At 37.7% G+C, this 18,104-nt stretch overlaps 2 protein-coding genes across 2 annotated transcripts; both read left to right on the top strand.

Annotated features, from left to right (window-relative positions):
- The first annotated feature begins 4,662 nt into the window (after positions 1 to 4,662).
- col8a1a (collagen, type VIII, alpha 1a) lies at positions 4,663 to 13,941 on the top strand. Its single transcript, XM_082175352.1, has 3 exons — positions 4,663 to 4,757; positions 10,476 to 10,695; positions 10,998 to 13,941. Exons 2-3 carry the CDS (start codon positions 10,479 to 10,481, stop codon positions 12,920 to 12,922), a joined length of 2,142 nt encoding a protein of 713 aa, XP_082031478.1. The 5' UTR covers positions 4,663 to 4,757; positions 10,476 to 10,478; the 3' UTR covers positions 12,923 to 13,941.
- Positions 13,942 to 16,036: 2,095 nt separating this feature from the next.
- Positions 16,037 to 17,774, top strand: jagn1a (jagunal homolog 1a). Its single transcript, XM_082175902.1, has 3 exons — positions 16,037 to 16,278; positions 16,879 to 16,984; positions 17,085 to 17,774. Exons 2-3 carry the CDS (start codon positions 16,896 to 16,898, stop codon positions 17,545 to 17,547), a joined length of 552 nt encoding a protein of 183 aa, XP_082032028.1. The 5' UTR covers positions 16,037 to 16,278; positions 16,879 to 16,895; the 3' UTR covers positions 17,548 to 17,774.
- The last annotated feature ends 330 nt before the right edge of the window (positions 17,775 to 18,104 follow it).

Here is an 18,104-nt window from a genome sequence, read left to right on the forward strand (position 1 = left end):
TTGAAATGATATGCTGTTTGCATATAAGGCATACTTTTCCTAATCTATTTATAAATATATCTCATTTCATTATTTGTCATTGCAGAGAAGTGCTATTTTAGTATAGTATAGTTTTAGTATTACTATTTATAAACTTGTTTCAGTTTTAGTTCAGATTTATTTGTATTTATTTATTTTAGTGCTTAAAAAGACTTAAACTTTGCCAAGACAACATTTCTAATTTACGTTTAGTTTAAGTTTTTTATGCAATATTTTATCTCAGCTTTGTTCCAGTTAAAAAATACTGGACGCTCGCACTGCATTGATGACGCTATGGGGAACGCCCTCCACGTGAACCGATGTCTGAAAAGCTATCCAATCACGGCAATCGATATTGACCAGCGACAGCTTATGACGTCACTACTCCTCTTACTCAAGAGTCGTCTGGCCAAGGCCCGCCTTTTGCATTAGGTGTAAATGCTAGTGGTGTAACAGGGTAGATAGCAGCATAGGTAGCAGGCTACCTTCGAAAAGCCTCCGATGCAGATATATATGTGCGTTGTCAGGTCTTTTTCTCTAGAGAGTAAGAAGCAGTGTGCTCAGGCCCTTTACAGCATCGAGTGTAGTAGCTGGCAGCAAGGCCTTAAGTTAAAAAGGATTTTTCTTCTGAGCCCCTTGAAATATAAGAATTCAAGTCAAAAGGTTGCATGCCATTGACCACTTACTGAGGCCTCCATTCCCTTGGGTTTAGTAGAGAATATAAAATCTGTCTTGTAAAATTACAAGATAATAGGCCTCGACCCTGATACATCCTTCAGGGTCATGCTGATAGTGCTCCCCTTGTTAGGGTCATTAATTAGAGTACTTTGCTACCCATAGTAACACTCTTATGTTATCACCTTTCACCACCCAAGCTCAGGTAGAGACAGATTAGTTACTCCCTCCCACTTGGGATGGTTGAGTATGCTCCCTTAGAGCCAAAGCACTGCTCGGGCTGACGCCTGTGACATTCAAAGCTGTAGGCCTTACAGTAGGCCTCCTCAATACTCTGGTAGCGTAAGATTGTACTCTCCTTGCTTCAAAGGATCGATAGCACTGCTGCTGAGTACACTGCCGGTTGGCAATGTTAAATAAGTATAACCAGGCCCACAGAAATGTCTGTGAGAGCACCTAGGCTTCTGAAGGCTGGCTCTGCTAACATCCTCGCTATCAAGTAGTTAGGCCTTAACAGGCTCCCCAACGAGTTGGATGCTTAGCATTGCAAAGGCATTAAGTATCACGTTGCAGGCCCCATGGAGCCTCCCTGATTTTAGCCCAGAGCCTGGTCAGTACTTATCAGGTTGAGCATGGTGTTCCAGAATCTATCTGAGGATCGCTCTGTTTGAATACTTAACTCCCTAAGTCTGGTCGGCAGGTCACTCTCACGAGGCCTCCCTGTTAGATCAGCCCAAGAGCTGGAGGTGCCCCCCTTATTAGGGTCCCTTTAGAGTGCCCAGCCTCCACAGGGCTTTGAAGCTCTGTGTAGATCCAGGATCGAGTAGAGTTACTCCCCTCGTTTGCAAGGGTTATAAAGCGCTATGCTGAGGTCTACTCTCCAGGATGCCCATCTCTATGATCTGGTTTGTGAGTGAACTACTGCCATTAATTCCCTATTGGATTTTGTGAGAGACTCTGTTTAGGAAACATACAGGTTGTTGGCAAGACTAGGTCAGTAAATATGACCAGGTCAGCCTCCCTGGTGGCATGTGGGGTTCAGAAAGTGACTGGACGGGACTCCTTTCGGACCCCCTGGCCATATTCCCTTAAAGGAACCCCTTCCATGGAAGCTGTTGGTTCCAAGCCTTTGAGCGGCCTTGTTAGGCCCCTCAGCATGGTGGGATTGTATATCGTTCCCCATAGCGTCATCGACGCAGTGCGAGTTCCCTTTCGAAAGGGAATGTCTAGGTTACGACTGTAACCTCTGTTCCCTGAGTTCGCTATGCCTTCTGATGCCTGCGTTCAGATGCCTGTTGAACAGTCCCTTCAGACGATAACTGGATGACATGTTCTCTAGGCGCCCCTTTTATACTTCCGGGTCGCACTAGTAGTGACATCATAGGCTGTCGCCGGTCAATATCGATTGCTGTGATTGGATAGCTTTTCAGACAGACACCGGTTCACATGGAGGGCATTCCCCATAGCGTCATCGACGCAGTGTCTCGTTCCCTGTTCTCAGGGAACAGAGGTTACAGTCGTAACCTAGACGTTTTCAATGTTTTCAGTTTACAATAACCCTGCTGCAGATATACAGTACATGATGCAGAATACAATATAAACAAAACATGATGCAAAACAAGTAAACATAGCACTATATAATGGGTATAGAACAGGCATCTGACTTAGGACATTACATGAGAGATGTGACAGATAACCTGTACTCTTGCCAGAAAACGATGTACTTAATTGAATTATGATGCATTGAGAGGCTACAGTAGTGATATCAATAAGAGAGTGCTAACAAGCTAATTTAAAGACTTCACATCTGAGAGACTTTTAATCTTGTTCATGTCAATATTCATTCCCTTGCTTCTATTTCTCAAACCTTTTTCTTTCCTGTGGGCAAACCGTGAAACAGATGCCAGGACAGTGTTTGTGATTAGCAAACATGCTTACAGCTAATTGAGTTTTGTGCCTTTGTGAAAAAGTGTGTGAATGTGCAGTACTGGGGAGAGTCCTATCCTTAGGGTGCTATTTATTAAGTGATTGTGTAAAAATTTGAATTCCCGGTTTCACAGACGAGGCTTAAGCCTATAGTCCCAGGCTAAAGTGCATGTTTGAATGAATGAATGAGTTTGAGCTGTTTGAGCTGTCTTAACTGAAAGCAACTTGCTTAATATCTTGAAATATATCAGTGCCATTGTTTTGTCTCAAGATGCACACCTGTAATGATGTTTTCTAAGGCATGTTTATATAATCTACTTAAATGTCCTAGTTTAACTAAGGCCTAATCCTGGCTTTATCTGAGCCCTGTCTGTGACACCAGGCCTAAGATCATTAGCTAGGGGTTAACACAAGATTTGTCATGAATTTCAAAGTCATCCACTTGAACAGAACGCACCATTTCTGATGTTCTAATGGATCTGTATGAATGTTTCTGATTTATTGCACGTGCACAAATTCTGCACTTCATAACGCATCTCCCTGTGGGCTTGCTTCATAACAGCTGTTATTGCAAAGGTTAATGACGTGTTGGTCAAACACATTCTAGGAACATTCAAAAAGCAGGCATGAACGAAATACTGAGTGAGTAATTACAGTTGATTTTGGTGCAACAGGCGAAGGTTTGAAAAGCATTTAGGTTCACATGGTGGCGTCACAGTGGACACACTCCACCCCCACTTCAATCCTCACAGCACCATAATTGACTGTTCATTAACACAGGGCCGAGGGCAATATCAGCCTGTTTCCCACAATGATTACCAAAGGCTAAGTACACTGATTGCACCTGTCCCCATGACGACCCTATGCTCCTCTTCTACAACTAATATGCTTGTGGTGTTATGTCCCAAACTTTCAGATCTCATATCTCCACTAATGAGCTCTGTTCATTTGAGCTTGCATACAGCTTAAGTCCAATAGTCATTTTAATAATGAATCGCAAAAATATTAAATTTTTTTACAGCACATTACAATACACAAAATCATATGCTGTTCAGCCATTTACATGTTGTTCAGAATAAAAAAGTTTTGGGTCAGAACATATAAAAAAAAAAAATGTATGCTATTATTCAGCAAGGACATATTAGTAGTGTCAGTAACAACAGTTACAGTATCCGTAAATTATATTATAAAAAATATATATTTCATTAAAAAAATGTAAAGCAGCACAACTGTTTTCAACATTGATAAAAACAAGAAATGTTTCTTAAGCACCAAATCAGCATATACAGTTCTGAAGGATCATGTGACTCTGAAGACTGGAATAATAAAACTGAAATTTCAGTTTTTCCATCAAATTAATAAATTGTAGGAGTATTTCACAATATTGCCGCTTTTACTGTATTTTTGAAAAATGCAGCCTTGGTGAGCATACTTAAAAAAAAAAATTACCAACCCTTATCTACACACACTTGATTATATTATATTATATTATATTATATTATATTATATTATATTATATTATACTATATTATATTATATTATATTATATTATATTATATTATATTATATTATATTATATTATATTATATTATATTATATTAAAATGTTTGTATATTTAAAATATTCAATAAGTTTAATTATAACTTAAATATATGGATTACTAATACCGATACAGTAAACTCAATATTGAACTCATCCTACCTTAAGAGGAATCTTAAAAGTTTAGGATTATAACCCTAACTGTGCAGCTCTACCTCAACTGAGAATGTGATGACTAATCAGTGAACAGGAAAGGCTATAGACATCATGCACCACAGTAAGGGTGTAGCTGCCATCAGTAGACAGCGATTTTGGAAAATCAAACAAATCTCAATGTCTATCCAGAAAACACTGCACCTTTATACTGTCACATGTTCATCCATACTGTAGCAACCTTTCTCTGTTCAATCTGGCTCTCTTCTCCCTCCCCTGCTCTCTGACTCCACCCTGCTGTGAATAAAAGGTGGTCGTCTGCAGACTGTTACTTGTTTAAGTCCAGTTTGCATTGGTCAGTTGGTCAAGGTGTGTTTCAGGGTCTTTCTGAGTGTGAGCCTGAGAATCCTTGAGATTATCTCCTTCTACAGCCGTTCAAAGGAAAGGTAAGAAAATACACTTAAATATATTCATTGTTTTAATAGTCTGCTTATTAACGGCTTGTCTTGATTCTCATTGATGTACACTGTGAAAACTAATGGAAAAATGTGATCTAATTTGTAATTTCAAAATAGTTTTAACTAATTATGATCAAATAGAGAAGTAATGAAAAAGGAAATGGTTGAGCATAGATATAAGGTAAATAGTTTCCCCCATTTGTAGCATAATTCTGTGTCATTGTTTGAGGTAGTGCGTGTTGAAAACTAAAATGAAACCTTATTAGAAGCTACCCTGCAGCACTGATTGTAACAGGCAAAGATGTGCATTTGCGTTTCATTCTAGATTGTAAAACACTGTTTATCTTTGGGCTCTTATCTCATCTCTCATCTGTCTGACAAATGAAGCTGATGAATTTTACTGCAGAAATGTGATTAATTTAAAGCAAACTCACTTTTAGCATGTTTAATCATTTATGGGTGGTTTATAAAGTGTATAAACCACTCATAGATGCGTATACAGTTGTACTGTACAGTCTACTTGATATGCAAATTTTATTTTCTGTTCAATTTTATTACAGAAATACTGAGCAGAAACATGTTGCTTTAACAAGTTTGGTGTGCAGTTAATGTGTTAGCTCCCCCTCCTGGTGGCAGCCATATGGTGTCTTTGCATGCATGTGTGATTGTGATAGTGTGTACCTGATAGTGGACTGTTAGATGAACTCTCAGCTGGGAGACGAATACAAAGCAGACATCCATTAATGGCACAATGGGATTGGATGTGACTTGTGTCATTGTTTCAACAATTCATACATTGAAAGAATGTTTCAATACATTCTACATTTATTGCAGAAATAAATTGTGTGATTGTCAATCTAGCAGTTTCAGCACATACACTGTAAAAAACGTTGCTGTGTCATAGCTTATTGATCATATAATAATTTACAGTGTAGTGAGTGATTAATGCCACTTCTAGAAATTTCTATAGTGAGACTTTTGAGTTGCATAAAGTCTCTTCTCATTAGTGAACAGACAGATCAGAATGTTCATTCAAATAACAAAACGTTGTGAAATGAATTTCGCCTCCTTATACAAACTAATTGCAAAGTACTTGCTTTGGATTTACTATTAACATCACTTCAAAAAATATTCTCCAATAAAAAAAAAAATCTTATATTTGTTAAGCTCTAACAATAATATAATATATTAAATATATTATATTATTGTTGGAGTTTAACACTTGCAAATAGTAATAAAAAAGAAATTAGCCTCTTTCTGCCAATATAACCAATCATTGTCAGAGGTAAGCATTCAAGCCAATCAGCTTTCAGTATCATTTTAGTGGGTCATCAAACCTGCTCATGAGACAACAGGTGAAAAGAAACTTTCAAATGTATCTAATTATCGATACAATCCAGATTAATGAAGGATCTCATAACAAGTGAAACTGAAAAACAGAGCCATAAATTAATTATTTGGATGATAGATGGAATGGAGCTCTCCATTCAATCATAAATGTTTCTAACGATCATTGTCTGTAACTGGTGATTTGTTCCATTGATTTACTAAAATAACAAGTGTTGCTTTGGTTATTATAATAGATCATAACTAATCATTAATTATATAGAAAATGTGTATGTATCAGTGCAGTATCTTTATTATCAGTAAATAGATAAAACAGATCTAAATAGGCTACTAGATAGATAGATAGATAGATAGATAGATAGACAGACAGACAGATAGATAGATAGATAGATAGATAGATAGATAGATAGATAGATAGATAGATAGATAGATAGATAGATAGATAGATAGATAGATAGATAGATTCTTTCAGACATACATTCTTCACATCCTCTCTCCCCACACATGCACTTTGAGGCTAGCAGACCCTTGCCGTGTTTCTCACTCTTATTAACGCTCAGCTGTTAAAATGCTTCTAAGTAACCCAACAGATGCTCAAAGAGAATGAGGACCTTGTTGTACCTCAAAATGCCTGTTTTTTTCCTACAGCTGGTATATAGTCAATATAGTCTGTCTGCTACATTGTACAAAAGGAGATATGTGTGTCACATCACAATATTCTGTAGGTTGACTGGCATATGAATTATTTGAGCACCCTCTGATTGGTCTGCTGCAACACATGCATGTTAGTACAATCACTCTTTCTGGTTTCCCAAAATTCAGTTGTCCCGGAACATCAGGTAATTCAACATGGACATTGAAAATTAATTAACTCAAATATTTAGCTACAGTACTTATTCCACAGTATTATTCCTCTCACATGTTAAAATAATTAAATGAACATTTCTATTCAAGAAAAATCGAAATGTTTTAGATATTAACAAACTAGTTAAAATCATAATCTAGAATATATTGTCTTACTGGATCACAGCCTCTTAAAGTCCTCCCTTGGTTTGCTGAAAGAATCACCCCCCTCCTTTTTTCCCATAGAAAGCCAGAATAAAAGTGTTGTCATTGATGATTTATGTGTTTCTTTGTGAACACACTGCTCTGTAAAGATGGGAAAAAAGGGTGTGAGAGACTGAATGAAATAAAAGACAGAATGGAAGAATGAGGTACTAGGCAGACAAGAGCAGGGAAGGGATTTCTGTAAACACTGTTGGCCATCTGTGTCTCAGTGAGAGGCCGAATGTGAGCATTTAACTAGACTTATTTGCCGTGTTGTTCATACGTTCAGTTACTAAAGCAATGAGATTCTTGAAGAACATTTCACAAATAGCATGGAGGACTTTCATTTTTACTAGGGTCAAAGGTCATTTTTAAGTGTATAGGCTAAATGTAGCTGCCTGAGATCAAAGGTTTGAAAAAAGGTTTGAAAAGACTTCATAATTATGGAAGGTGATATTTACATTGTAATCCACCATTTAAAATTTGACATGATTTTTTTATGTTTTTATACGAAGTCCCTCATAACTCACAAAGGCTGCGTTTTTTAAATAAAAATACAGTAAAAACAGTAATATTGTAAAATATCACAATTTAAAATAAATGTTTTCTATTATATATAACAGCATAAAAGGCTGTTTATTTATGTGATGGTAAAGCTGAATTATCAGCATCATTACTCCAGTCTTCAGTAGGCTATCTCATGATCCTTCAGAAATCATTTTAAAATGCTGATTTGCTGATCAAGAAACATTTCCTATTGTTATCAATGTTGAAAACAGTTGTGCTGCTTAATATTTTTGAGAAAACCGTGATCCCCCCCCCCCCCCCCCTGAATTCTTTGATGAATAAAAGTTTTTTTTTTAAGTAGACATCTTTTGTAACATTATAAATGTCTTTATAAACATGTCACTTTTGATCAATTTAATGTGCCCTTGCTGAATAAAAAAAATTTATAAAAAAAACCCTAACCTTTAAAAAGCAGTGCATTGCAAAATCAAGAGTTATGATATTCACAGATGATATGCCATAAGTGAATTAAGTTGCTACAGTCATTTATTCTCCATTGTGATGTATATCAGAGTGAAACAGCTTCTTGAACAGGAAAAAAATGTATGGCGGGACGTGATGTGATTATGCCCATCGAGAATTGATTTGATGGTTGTGGTTTGCTATTGCTGTGATCTCATGTGAGTGACAGGTAGGTTGTTACACCCTTGCGCCAGTAAACACGTCATCAGAGAAGAGATGTTGATGCAAGAGAGATGGGCATAAAAGATTACGAGGGCATGAATTTTAATTTGATAGTAATGATGTGCATGGATAAATAATTTATAATAAATTCTGCAGTATTCCATTTAAAAAATAAATAGAATTGTCACTTTTGATTTCATGGTGACTATCACTGAAATATCTATATCTTTTTCTGATAATTTAAATAAATATAGACATTGACATATACATCTCTAAAATTCATAACATAAAAAAACAACTCATATTTTCACTTATTGGCAGGATTGGGGCCATAGTGTAAACATAAATTGTTTATTTCTTTCCAATTATGTTTTCCAATATAGTTATGACAATATTGTTAATATGTTGTTATAACGATCACTTTTATGTTCACTGTATATTGTTATAGTCATTGTAGTGATGCCTAACTAATCACATTGCTAATGTTAGTGCTAATGAGTGTTAATGGCTTTTCTCCTTGTAACATTGTACTTGTTTACTGATTGGATTGCTCTATTTTTAGTGGGTTAATGTGACTGTTTCTGACCTTTGTAAAAAAAAAAAAAAAATCCATAGAAAGGAGGGAAAGGGGGACTGCTGATAGGGTGAAAAGGTTTACATCAGTGTTTACCTGTCTCCAGCTGTAGACTTTGCTCTATTCTTTTTCATCAGCTGAGCTTACATTCCTCCTTTTTCTTCTCTTCTGCACTCTCTCTCTCTCTCTCTCTCTCTCTCTCTCTCTCTCTCTCTCTCTTTCTTTTACCTGGTCATGGAAAAGTAGGTTAGATATATTAGTCTTTCAGATAATTCTTATGCAATTGGCATGATCACTGGAATTAGCATTCCTCATCACAAAATGACATCCCTGCAGACCTGATCTAGAAACATACATTCATAATTTCACATAATGTCACGTGTGCAAACACCCATTTTAGAATGTGGGATTTGATTACTTTGCTCTAAACCATTTTGTAGCCAACAATAAATTAGTATGGCTGGATGAAACTATATGTCTTATGCCAAAACATTTGATAAACACTGTCAAATCTTATGATAACATTTATATGTGCAATTAAATAAGGGTAATGCATGATAATGCTTTTCTAACAACTTTTGTAGTGGACATTATTATCAGCATTACATGCAACTAAATCAACCGAACAATGTTTTATGGTAGTGTACGGCACATTCGAATTGGTCTTTAGGTCTTTGGCCCAAAACTATATCTCTCTCAAAAAGCATTAAACCTATGGCATATCTGTGTGATTCTCAGCAGCCTGAGAAAAAGCCAAAAGGTCAACTCTGTCTCTCCCATCATCTTGATGCAATCTTTGTTTCATTCACATCTAAGTTGTTATTGTTTTCCCATTAAATTTAAAGCATCACAGTAATGTGTTATGAAAACTTATTTGTTCATTTAACAAGAGACAAGCAAAAATGTAAAGCGGTGTACACATAAATGAACATCTATTCTGTTTACTGTCTGGGATTCCTGCAGTGTGAAAGGTGAATTGCTGGAAATTTCTTTCTAGTTACTGAGAACTTCCCCAGAGATTCTTAGAAGTGAGAAATTCCAATAAAGGGTTTGCTTCCTGTCCTTTGCCTTTACAGTTAAAAAGTAAGCTTTAAGGTCACGTTTAAGAGTATAGGCTAAATTTAGATGCCTGAGAATGTAATGTTGTCTAATCTCAAATCAAGTTAGAAGAAGGTATGAGGAGATATAATTATGGAGGGTGATGTTAACATTAAAATTGATTATATTATTAATTAATATATATCGTTCAAAGGTTCTGGGTTGGTACGATTTTTAATGTTTTTGAAAGAAGTATTTTATGTTCGGAGAATTTGCTCTTAACATTATAAACTAAATGGACTGGTTCTTTTGTTTTTAGCTGAAAGACTATGAAATTGATTATAAAGAATATTTCATAATCTTCCTTTGTGAAGGAAAAAGCCTATTATTGTGCTCTCCTCAGACAGCAGATATTATATAATTAGTTGATACTGTTAGAAATATATGAACATTTATATTATTAGGTCATTTTACAGACTTGTTTATGGTTATTTCATTTTCCCCCACAGGCCATGGCCATGGCTGCTTTCCTGGTAGTTTTCGTGGATTTGGCTCTACTGCCATCAGTTTTGGGGGGTGCATATTATGGACACAAGCCACATCCTCAACAGCACCAACCCTTACCACAGATGCCTCATATGGGCATGGGAAAGGATATGCCACACATGCCATATCCACACTACAGAAAAGACCTACCAATGCACCTAAACAAAGGCAAAGATACCAAAGGTATGAACACTTCTTTATCTTAGAACGTATGGTCACACTGTACATGATATGCATGGTATAGCCTACATTATTACTGTTTGTTCTTATTTCAAATTAAACAATAGGGTTTGTAGTGATTTATAATTAGTTTATACAGTACATAATATACATTTTACATGACTTATAAAGTACCTTTATTCACTGGTTGATTCGGGTTTTTTTTTAAATGTGGTTACTTTTTTTATTTTTATTTTTTACTTATGCTGACACACCTTCTTATGGTCACTGATACCTAATCCCGTCCCTGCTTTTCCTTTACAAAGGTGAGACCATTCCCAGAGGTGAGCAGGGTGTTCAGGGAGAGACTGGACCTCAAGGGCCCTCTGGTCCACCTGGGCCCCAAGGACCTTCTGGGCCTCAAGGTAATGGAATGCCAGGCCCTCCTGGAAGGTTAGGACCTCCTGGTCCTCCAGGATTCCCTGGAGTTGGTAAGCCAGGAATGCCAGGTATGCCCGGGAAGCCAGGAGGTATTGGGCAGCCTGGACAGCAAGGTGAACAGGGACCCAGAGGTGAAGAGGGACCACCAGGCATGACTGGGCCACACGGCCCTCCTGGACCCCCAGGCCTGCCAGCAATAGGAAAGCCTGGTGGACAAGGATTACCAGGACAGCCAGGGGGTAAAGGAGATCCAGGACATAAAGGTTTTCCTGGTCTCCCAGGGTTACCTGGGCCTAAAGGAGACAGAGGAATTGGACAACCAGGCCCACTAGGGCCCAAAGGGCCAGCTGGGCCACCTGGGCTCCCAGGGAAGGCAGGATTACCAGGTGTGGGTAAGCCTGGTCTTCCTGGTGTACCAGGTCCACCTGGTGTGCCAGGGAAACCTGGACAGCCTGGAGAGCTAGGTCCAGAGGGTCCACCTGGTGGACTGGGCCCACAAGGACCACAAGGGCCCCCTGGTATTGGAAGTCCAGGAGAAAGTGGATTACCAGGCCAGCCAGGGTCACCTGGCCACAAAGGATTACAAGGACCATCAGGGTTACCTGGGAAACCTGGATTACCTGGATTTGGCAAACCTGGATACCCTGGCCCAAAGGGTGATAAAGGGGTGGGAGGGCTTCCTGGTGCTCAAGGACCAAAAGGAGACAAAGGTTATGGTGGTCAACCAGGCATGACTGGACCACCTGGTCAAACTGGTCCTACAGGCCCTCCTGGACCAATGGGGGCACCAGGTGGAATTGGTTCCCCAGGGCTAAAAGGAGAGGGAGGTCTAGAAGGAGACAAGGGAGATCCGGGGCCTATGGGGCAACCAGGTCCTCCAGGATTTCCTGGTCAACCGGGCCTCCAAGGTGAAAATGGAGAACCTGGAGCAAGAGGACCACCAGGACCCATAGGTCCCAAAGGAGAAGCAGGAAGCAATGGTCTACCTGGTTCCCCAGGTCGATCTGGCCTGCCAGGTCTTAAAGGAGAACTTGGTCAGCCCGGCCCAGAAGGACCACAGGGTCCTAAAGGCATTCCAGGTCTTGCAGGGCCTGGAGGAGTAATTGGGCCTCCTGGACCACCCGGGGGAAAGGGAGAAGTTGGTCCATCGGGTCAGCCTGGTCCACCCGGTGAAGGCAGCCCCGGAATCCCTGGTTCTCTTGGTCCCACAGGTCCATCTGGCCAAAATGGAAACCCAGGTCAGCCAGGAATGCCAGGTCCACCGGGACCTCCTGGACCCCCAGGCCCCCCTCCTTCCCCTGACCTGATGAGTGTTCTTCCTGAGATGGGCCCTGCCCTTGATGGTATGAAAACTGGTGGATACAAGAAAGGGAAGTACGCCGGTGGGGGTGATATGATGGGTGCCAATGGTCTGGAGATGCCTGCTTTTACTGCCCAGCTGACCACACCATTCCCTCCAGTTGGCACACCAATAGTGCTTGACAAACTACTGTATAATGGGCGTCAGAATTACAACCCTCAGACCGGTGTGTTCACCTGTGACCTACCAGGCATCTACTACTTCGCCTATCATTTGCACTGCAAGGGTGCCAATGTATGGGTTGGGCTCTACAGGAATGGGGAGCCACTTATGTATACATATGATGAGTACAAGAAGGGTTTCCTGGATCAAGCATCTGGGAGTGCTGTGATTCCATTACAACCAGGAGACACAGTTTATTTACAATTACCATCTGACCAGGCAGCTGGATTTTATGCAGGACAGTATGTCCATTCCTCCTTCTCCGGCTTTTTACTGTACCCAATGTAGATTGCAAGAATAAGTGAGAGAATTTGAAGGAGAGAGAGGGAAGAAAGAACTGACATTAAAATGTTTGACTTAAAAATGTCAGTATTTTTAAGTACATTCTCACAGGGAATAAAGAAGACTCTGAGACAGCCCTTTTAAACTCAACCCAACAATATCAATCTACAGACTGTATAAGTATATGCAATGTTAAATTACAGAGTACATTGTATATAAAGATACAACCTGCACAAAGACTCTCACAGATTGTAGTAAGAAACTTCAATTCAACACCACATTTAAACAGCTTTTTGAGAAGATTGTTTTTGTAATGTATTTATGTATTTGCTTAATTGATGGTATCCAACATGAGTATACATGCTTTAAAATGTTTAGAACTCTATTTGTAATGTCATTGTGACATTTGCATGATAAATAATGTATTTGCTTTAAATGAGATGAGAAAAGCCGTTCAATTTTTCAAAAATATCACATCATATTTGTCTATCTTTATCAATGATTTTAAAAAATGTTAAGGTTTTTGCACACTTCTAATATTGTAACACATGCGCTGTGTGAACTGCAACCAAATTACAAATTTGTTTGTATGAGTTTGTGTGTGTGTGTGTGTGTGTGAGAGAGAGAGAGAGAGAGAGAGAGAGAGAGAGAGAGAGAGCATGTGTGCTAGATTTGTATTTTATCCCACTACCCCAAAAAAGATTATTTTTAAACTATAAATACTAACTTGTCTGAAAACCACTTCTGTTCCTAAAGTTAACTGTCATACAGATGAGTTTTTCTCACAATAATTTAAATCTCACTATCACAAATCATATTTTATATCAATTCCCTTGTTTCCACCCAACTCTGAATTAAATCTTCACCTGAAATATAATTTTTTTCGATTGTGTAATAACCTTTGTTTTTATATGTTGGTCACTTTGAACAACGGTGCTAAAATTGTCTAATCCAATGACTCCCCCTCCCTACTTATTGGTGACTTTTTCTTTGAATTTTGTAATAAAGATGATTTACATTCATAATTGTATGTCAATCAATTTACTGTACCAGAAATGTATTAATATATCTCTTCTAAAAACCATCACCTAATTATGATCATGTGGGGAATTTACAAACCATGCCAATACTTTAATCTAAAATATCTTAAATTTAAAGCATCAAATTTAGTATACATTTTTACATACTATAAAAATTATAGTTCTAATGTGATCTGTTGCAATTAATCTTGAACCTAAATGCTATACTGCTCATTTATTGTTAAGAATAGCCATTAAAAAACATTTTAACAGTTACACCAAAATGGCACAGAACTAGTGATTGTCAATGATTCTATTCAATCTAGCCATTATTAACGCAGTAGCCTATTCTATAAAGAACAACTACTTGGTCTTAGTCCCGAGTTTCATTAAAAAGATTATACAAGGAGAAAACAAAACAAATATCATAAAATATTCTTGATGTGAAAGATATCCTAAATTAAATTATTATTCTTTTACGTTGTAGGCCTAACTGTATTCACGGTATAATGAAATGCCTAAATGATTTGATGTTTGTGCCTAAAAAATTAATAAAAAAGATAAATAACGATTATGGTTATGGCGAAAGCTTGGCTCAAAGTCATGAACATTCATTTTATCGTGCTCACGTTCCATGATAACCTCCCCTGGACATGGCTAGTCACATGAACTAATTAATAATCATTAGAGCTGAAGAGCTGAAGTCACTGGTAGCTGGCAGTGTGATCTGGACACACATGGAGGCTTTTCCCATTGAGTGCCAAGGCCCTGTTTTAATAATTATCTCAGACATTCACATCATTTTGCATTGCATGAATTGATGAAAAACATAAAACTGTAAAAAAAAAAAAAAAAAAAAAAAAAATAATAAAATACAAAAAAAAATATGTTTTTTGTTGTTGTTGTTGTTGTTTACATGCACGTCATGTCATCATTAACCAACATCAGAGAACTGAACATGAAAGTGTATGGTTAAATTATTTAAATAATAACTATATTAATCTCAGGAGAACTTCAAGTAAATGTTTTAAGTCAACAGAGTTTGGCTGACAAAACCGTTTGGGAATCCCTGCCCTATGTTGAAGGTCAGAAATAGTCATTGTACTACAGTACACCTGTAAAATGGAAAAATACGTTTGAATAAGATTTTCAAATGTTAAACACGACTAACACAACATTATGGATGATATAATTTTGGATGATTTCACACACCATTATAAAACACATTACATGAAAGTAGGGTTTTTTTCAGTGCAACACATGGTCAAATAACAGACATGATGTATGCTTTATAATTATATAAACATAATTGTGTGTGTGTGTGTGTGTGTGTGTGTGTGTGTGTGTGTGTGTGTGTGTGTGTGTGTGTGTGTGTGTGTGTGTGTGTGTGTGTGTGTGTGTGTGTGTGTGTGTGTGTGTGAAATATTTAATCATTTAATATTTATTATTAGAAGCAGTTATTTTATCGTAGATTCTCTCAGCTTAATTTGACTGTTAAAGAGAAGCTTGATGTACTTGATGTTTCAAAGTTGTATGACTTCTTTAGTTGGACATATTTTGAAAAACGTCTCAGCGTTTTGTTTTTAATATACAATGGAAGGAAAATGAGTATTTTGGTGTTGATAAAGGAAACTTGAGCCTTGAGCGACTGTGGAGGCTGGGAAACACTGGCTATAGCCATAGCCTACAAAATAAAATAAAAAATTAAGAATGACACAAATACTCACATCAGCCTAGCTTATATACATTTTATTAGGGCACAGATACATTTGTAGAGGTTTAATTTAGGTATTGTTGTCAACACTCTGCTATAGGCTATACTGTAGTCACCGAATGCCAACAAGGTAAACATTGTTGGAAGGTAAAAATGTTTAAAACAATTTTTTTTTTACTATTCAAATTAAATTCAAGGCCTCACAAATTAAATCAATAAAACTAAAGACATCAAAGAGTAAAAACACAACACGGAAATATCATGAATATTCATGTAGCCTATACACTCCACCCACAACCGTTTTTCAAAGGAACTGAATATTACACAACAACGGCATAGTAGCAGCAGCAGCCAGCTGTTACTTCCGCTTTCTTTAAATCAGAATGGACCTCAATGAACCTAATAAATATTCATGAGCCAAGCAACCGGCTCAGTATAGGCCTACTCGGTGATGCTGAGGATGCGCAGACTGTGATACTGCGCTGTCAAATCACATCGCTCGGAGGGGCAGAGAGATTCTTTTGTGCGCATGAGCAACATTTCCTTCATTGATAAAAATCCTTTGTGTGAACATTTCCTCATCTAATCCTGTCACTGTTGCTTTCGGTCGCATTTCACCCATCCATACGGTAAGTTATTTTATTAAAAGGCGCATCACATGAAATAACCGCTTTCTATTTACAGTGATCCGCGCAGTTGAAACGGTAAATGTATCCTTCATCCGGAAGCCGGCCGGCAATATGTGTCTATATATTCTTCAATATATCAGTTCATCTACTGTTAATGCCTTTATTTAATTTCTGTACCAGACATAGGCCTATATTTGTTATGCTTCATCTTGCATGCTTATATATAGGCCTAATCATGTGAAATTCATAAAAGTATAGCTTATATGCTATTGGGTTAATGTAGTTTCCCCCCCTATCATTTATGTGCTGGGGTGCTTTAATGTAAATTGTCCGTTAGATTGATCAGATGTTGAGATATTACAGAAACTTCAGGAATAAAAAAATATACAGGACTATTTCTATTCAGACCCCTGAAATGTTAATGTAATATTGTCCTTTTCAGTAGCTATGATGTGTCTTGATATTATAATAGGCTATTACATTCTGAATAATTAATTTCAGGGATATTTCTATTTCAATTCAAATATGCTCTGTCTGTATAATAATCTCAAATTGCTAAACTGATATGTCAGGCCATAACATATTTGTATGGTGTTACAGTTATCTTGAAATTGGCCATGGCATCGCGTGCTGGCCCCAGAGCTGCAGGGACTGATGGGAGTGATTTTAAACACAGAGAGAAAGTGGCATCTCACTATCAGATGAGGTAACTATAACCTTCAAACTGTCACAGCAATATGCTACAGGATTGCCAATGAAATTGTTTACATCAGAATATGTGTTTGAATTTTGAAAATGTCTTTCAGTGCTTCATTGAAATCAGAGATAAAGAAGCTCACCGTAGTGCATTTCCTCATATGGATACTGGTGGCGGCTCAGGTGGCTGTTAGTCACCTCAATCTGGTGTCGCATGACTTGGTGGCCATGCCCTATCAGTGGGAGTATCCCTACCTTTTGAGTCTCCTGCCCTCGTTTATTGGAGCCCTGGCCATGCCGAAGAACAACATCAGCTACCTTGTGATCTCCATGATCAGTGCTGGTTTGTTCTCTGTGGCACCCTTGATTTTTGGGGCAATGGAAATGTTTCCACTGGCCCAGCAGCTGTACCGACACGGGAAGGCCTACCGGTTTATATTTGGCTTCTCGGCTGTCTCTGTGATGTATCTACTCATGGTGATTGCTGTTCAGGTGCACGCATGGCAAATCTACTACAGCAAGAAGCTTCTAGATGCCTGGTTCAACTCAACACAAGAGAAGAAGAAAAAATAAAAACACTATTGTTTACTTGACCATGCTCATTTGTTGCTGTACAATGCATGCAATTATTTTTTATGTTATAATATGTATATTTGCAAGCCAACAAATCTTACATTTATTCACACAAAAGAATTCTGTTTAATTTTAATTTGTTTCTTCAGAAGGTCTGGTACATGTCCAAGAAAACAGAGCAATTCACATAATTTCTAATACGTTATAAATAAAATATTTCTTTAGATATTTAATTGTAATGTATTTTATACTGATGATTTCAATCTAAGCCTGATTTTTTTTTATCTAACAAGGTCTAACATAGTATAGTCATATAGCCTATAACATCATAAAAGTCAACTATGACTCATATAAGGCATGTATTTCTGCCAGCTTTAAATATAAATCAGTTAAACTCCAGTCAGTTTAATTTATTTAAATGAACTGATAAATTTAATATAGAATGTATGTATATGTTTTTGGTTTAGTAACAAAATTCAGACGCCATATAGGCCACCTCATCAGTAGGCCTAGTAATTAAATTTACAAGTGTCCGGATAGCGCGCATGCGCGTTTGT

The sequence above is a fragment of the Leuciscus leuciscus genome (assembly GCF_965113295.1).
Source record: "Leuciscus leuciscus genome assembly, chromosome: 7".
Taxonomy (NCBI): Eukaryota; Metazoa; Chordata; class Actinopteri; order Cypriniformes; family Leuciscidae; genus Leuciscus; species Leuciscus leuciscus.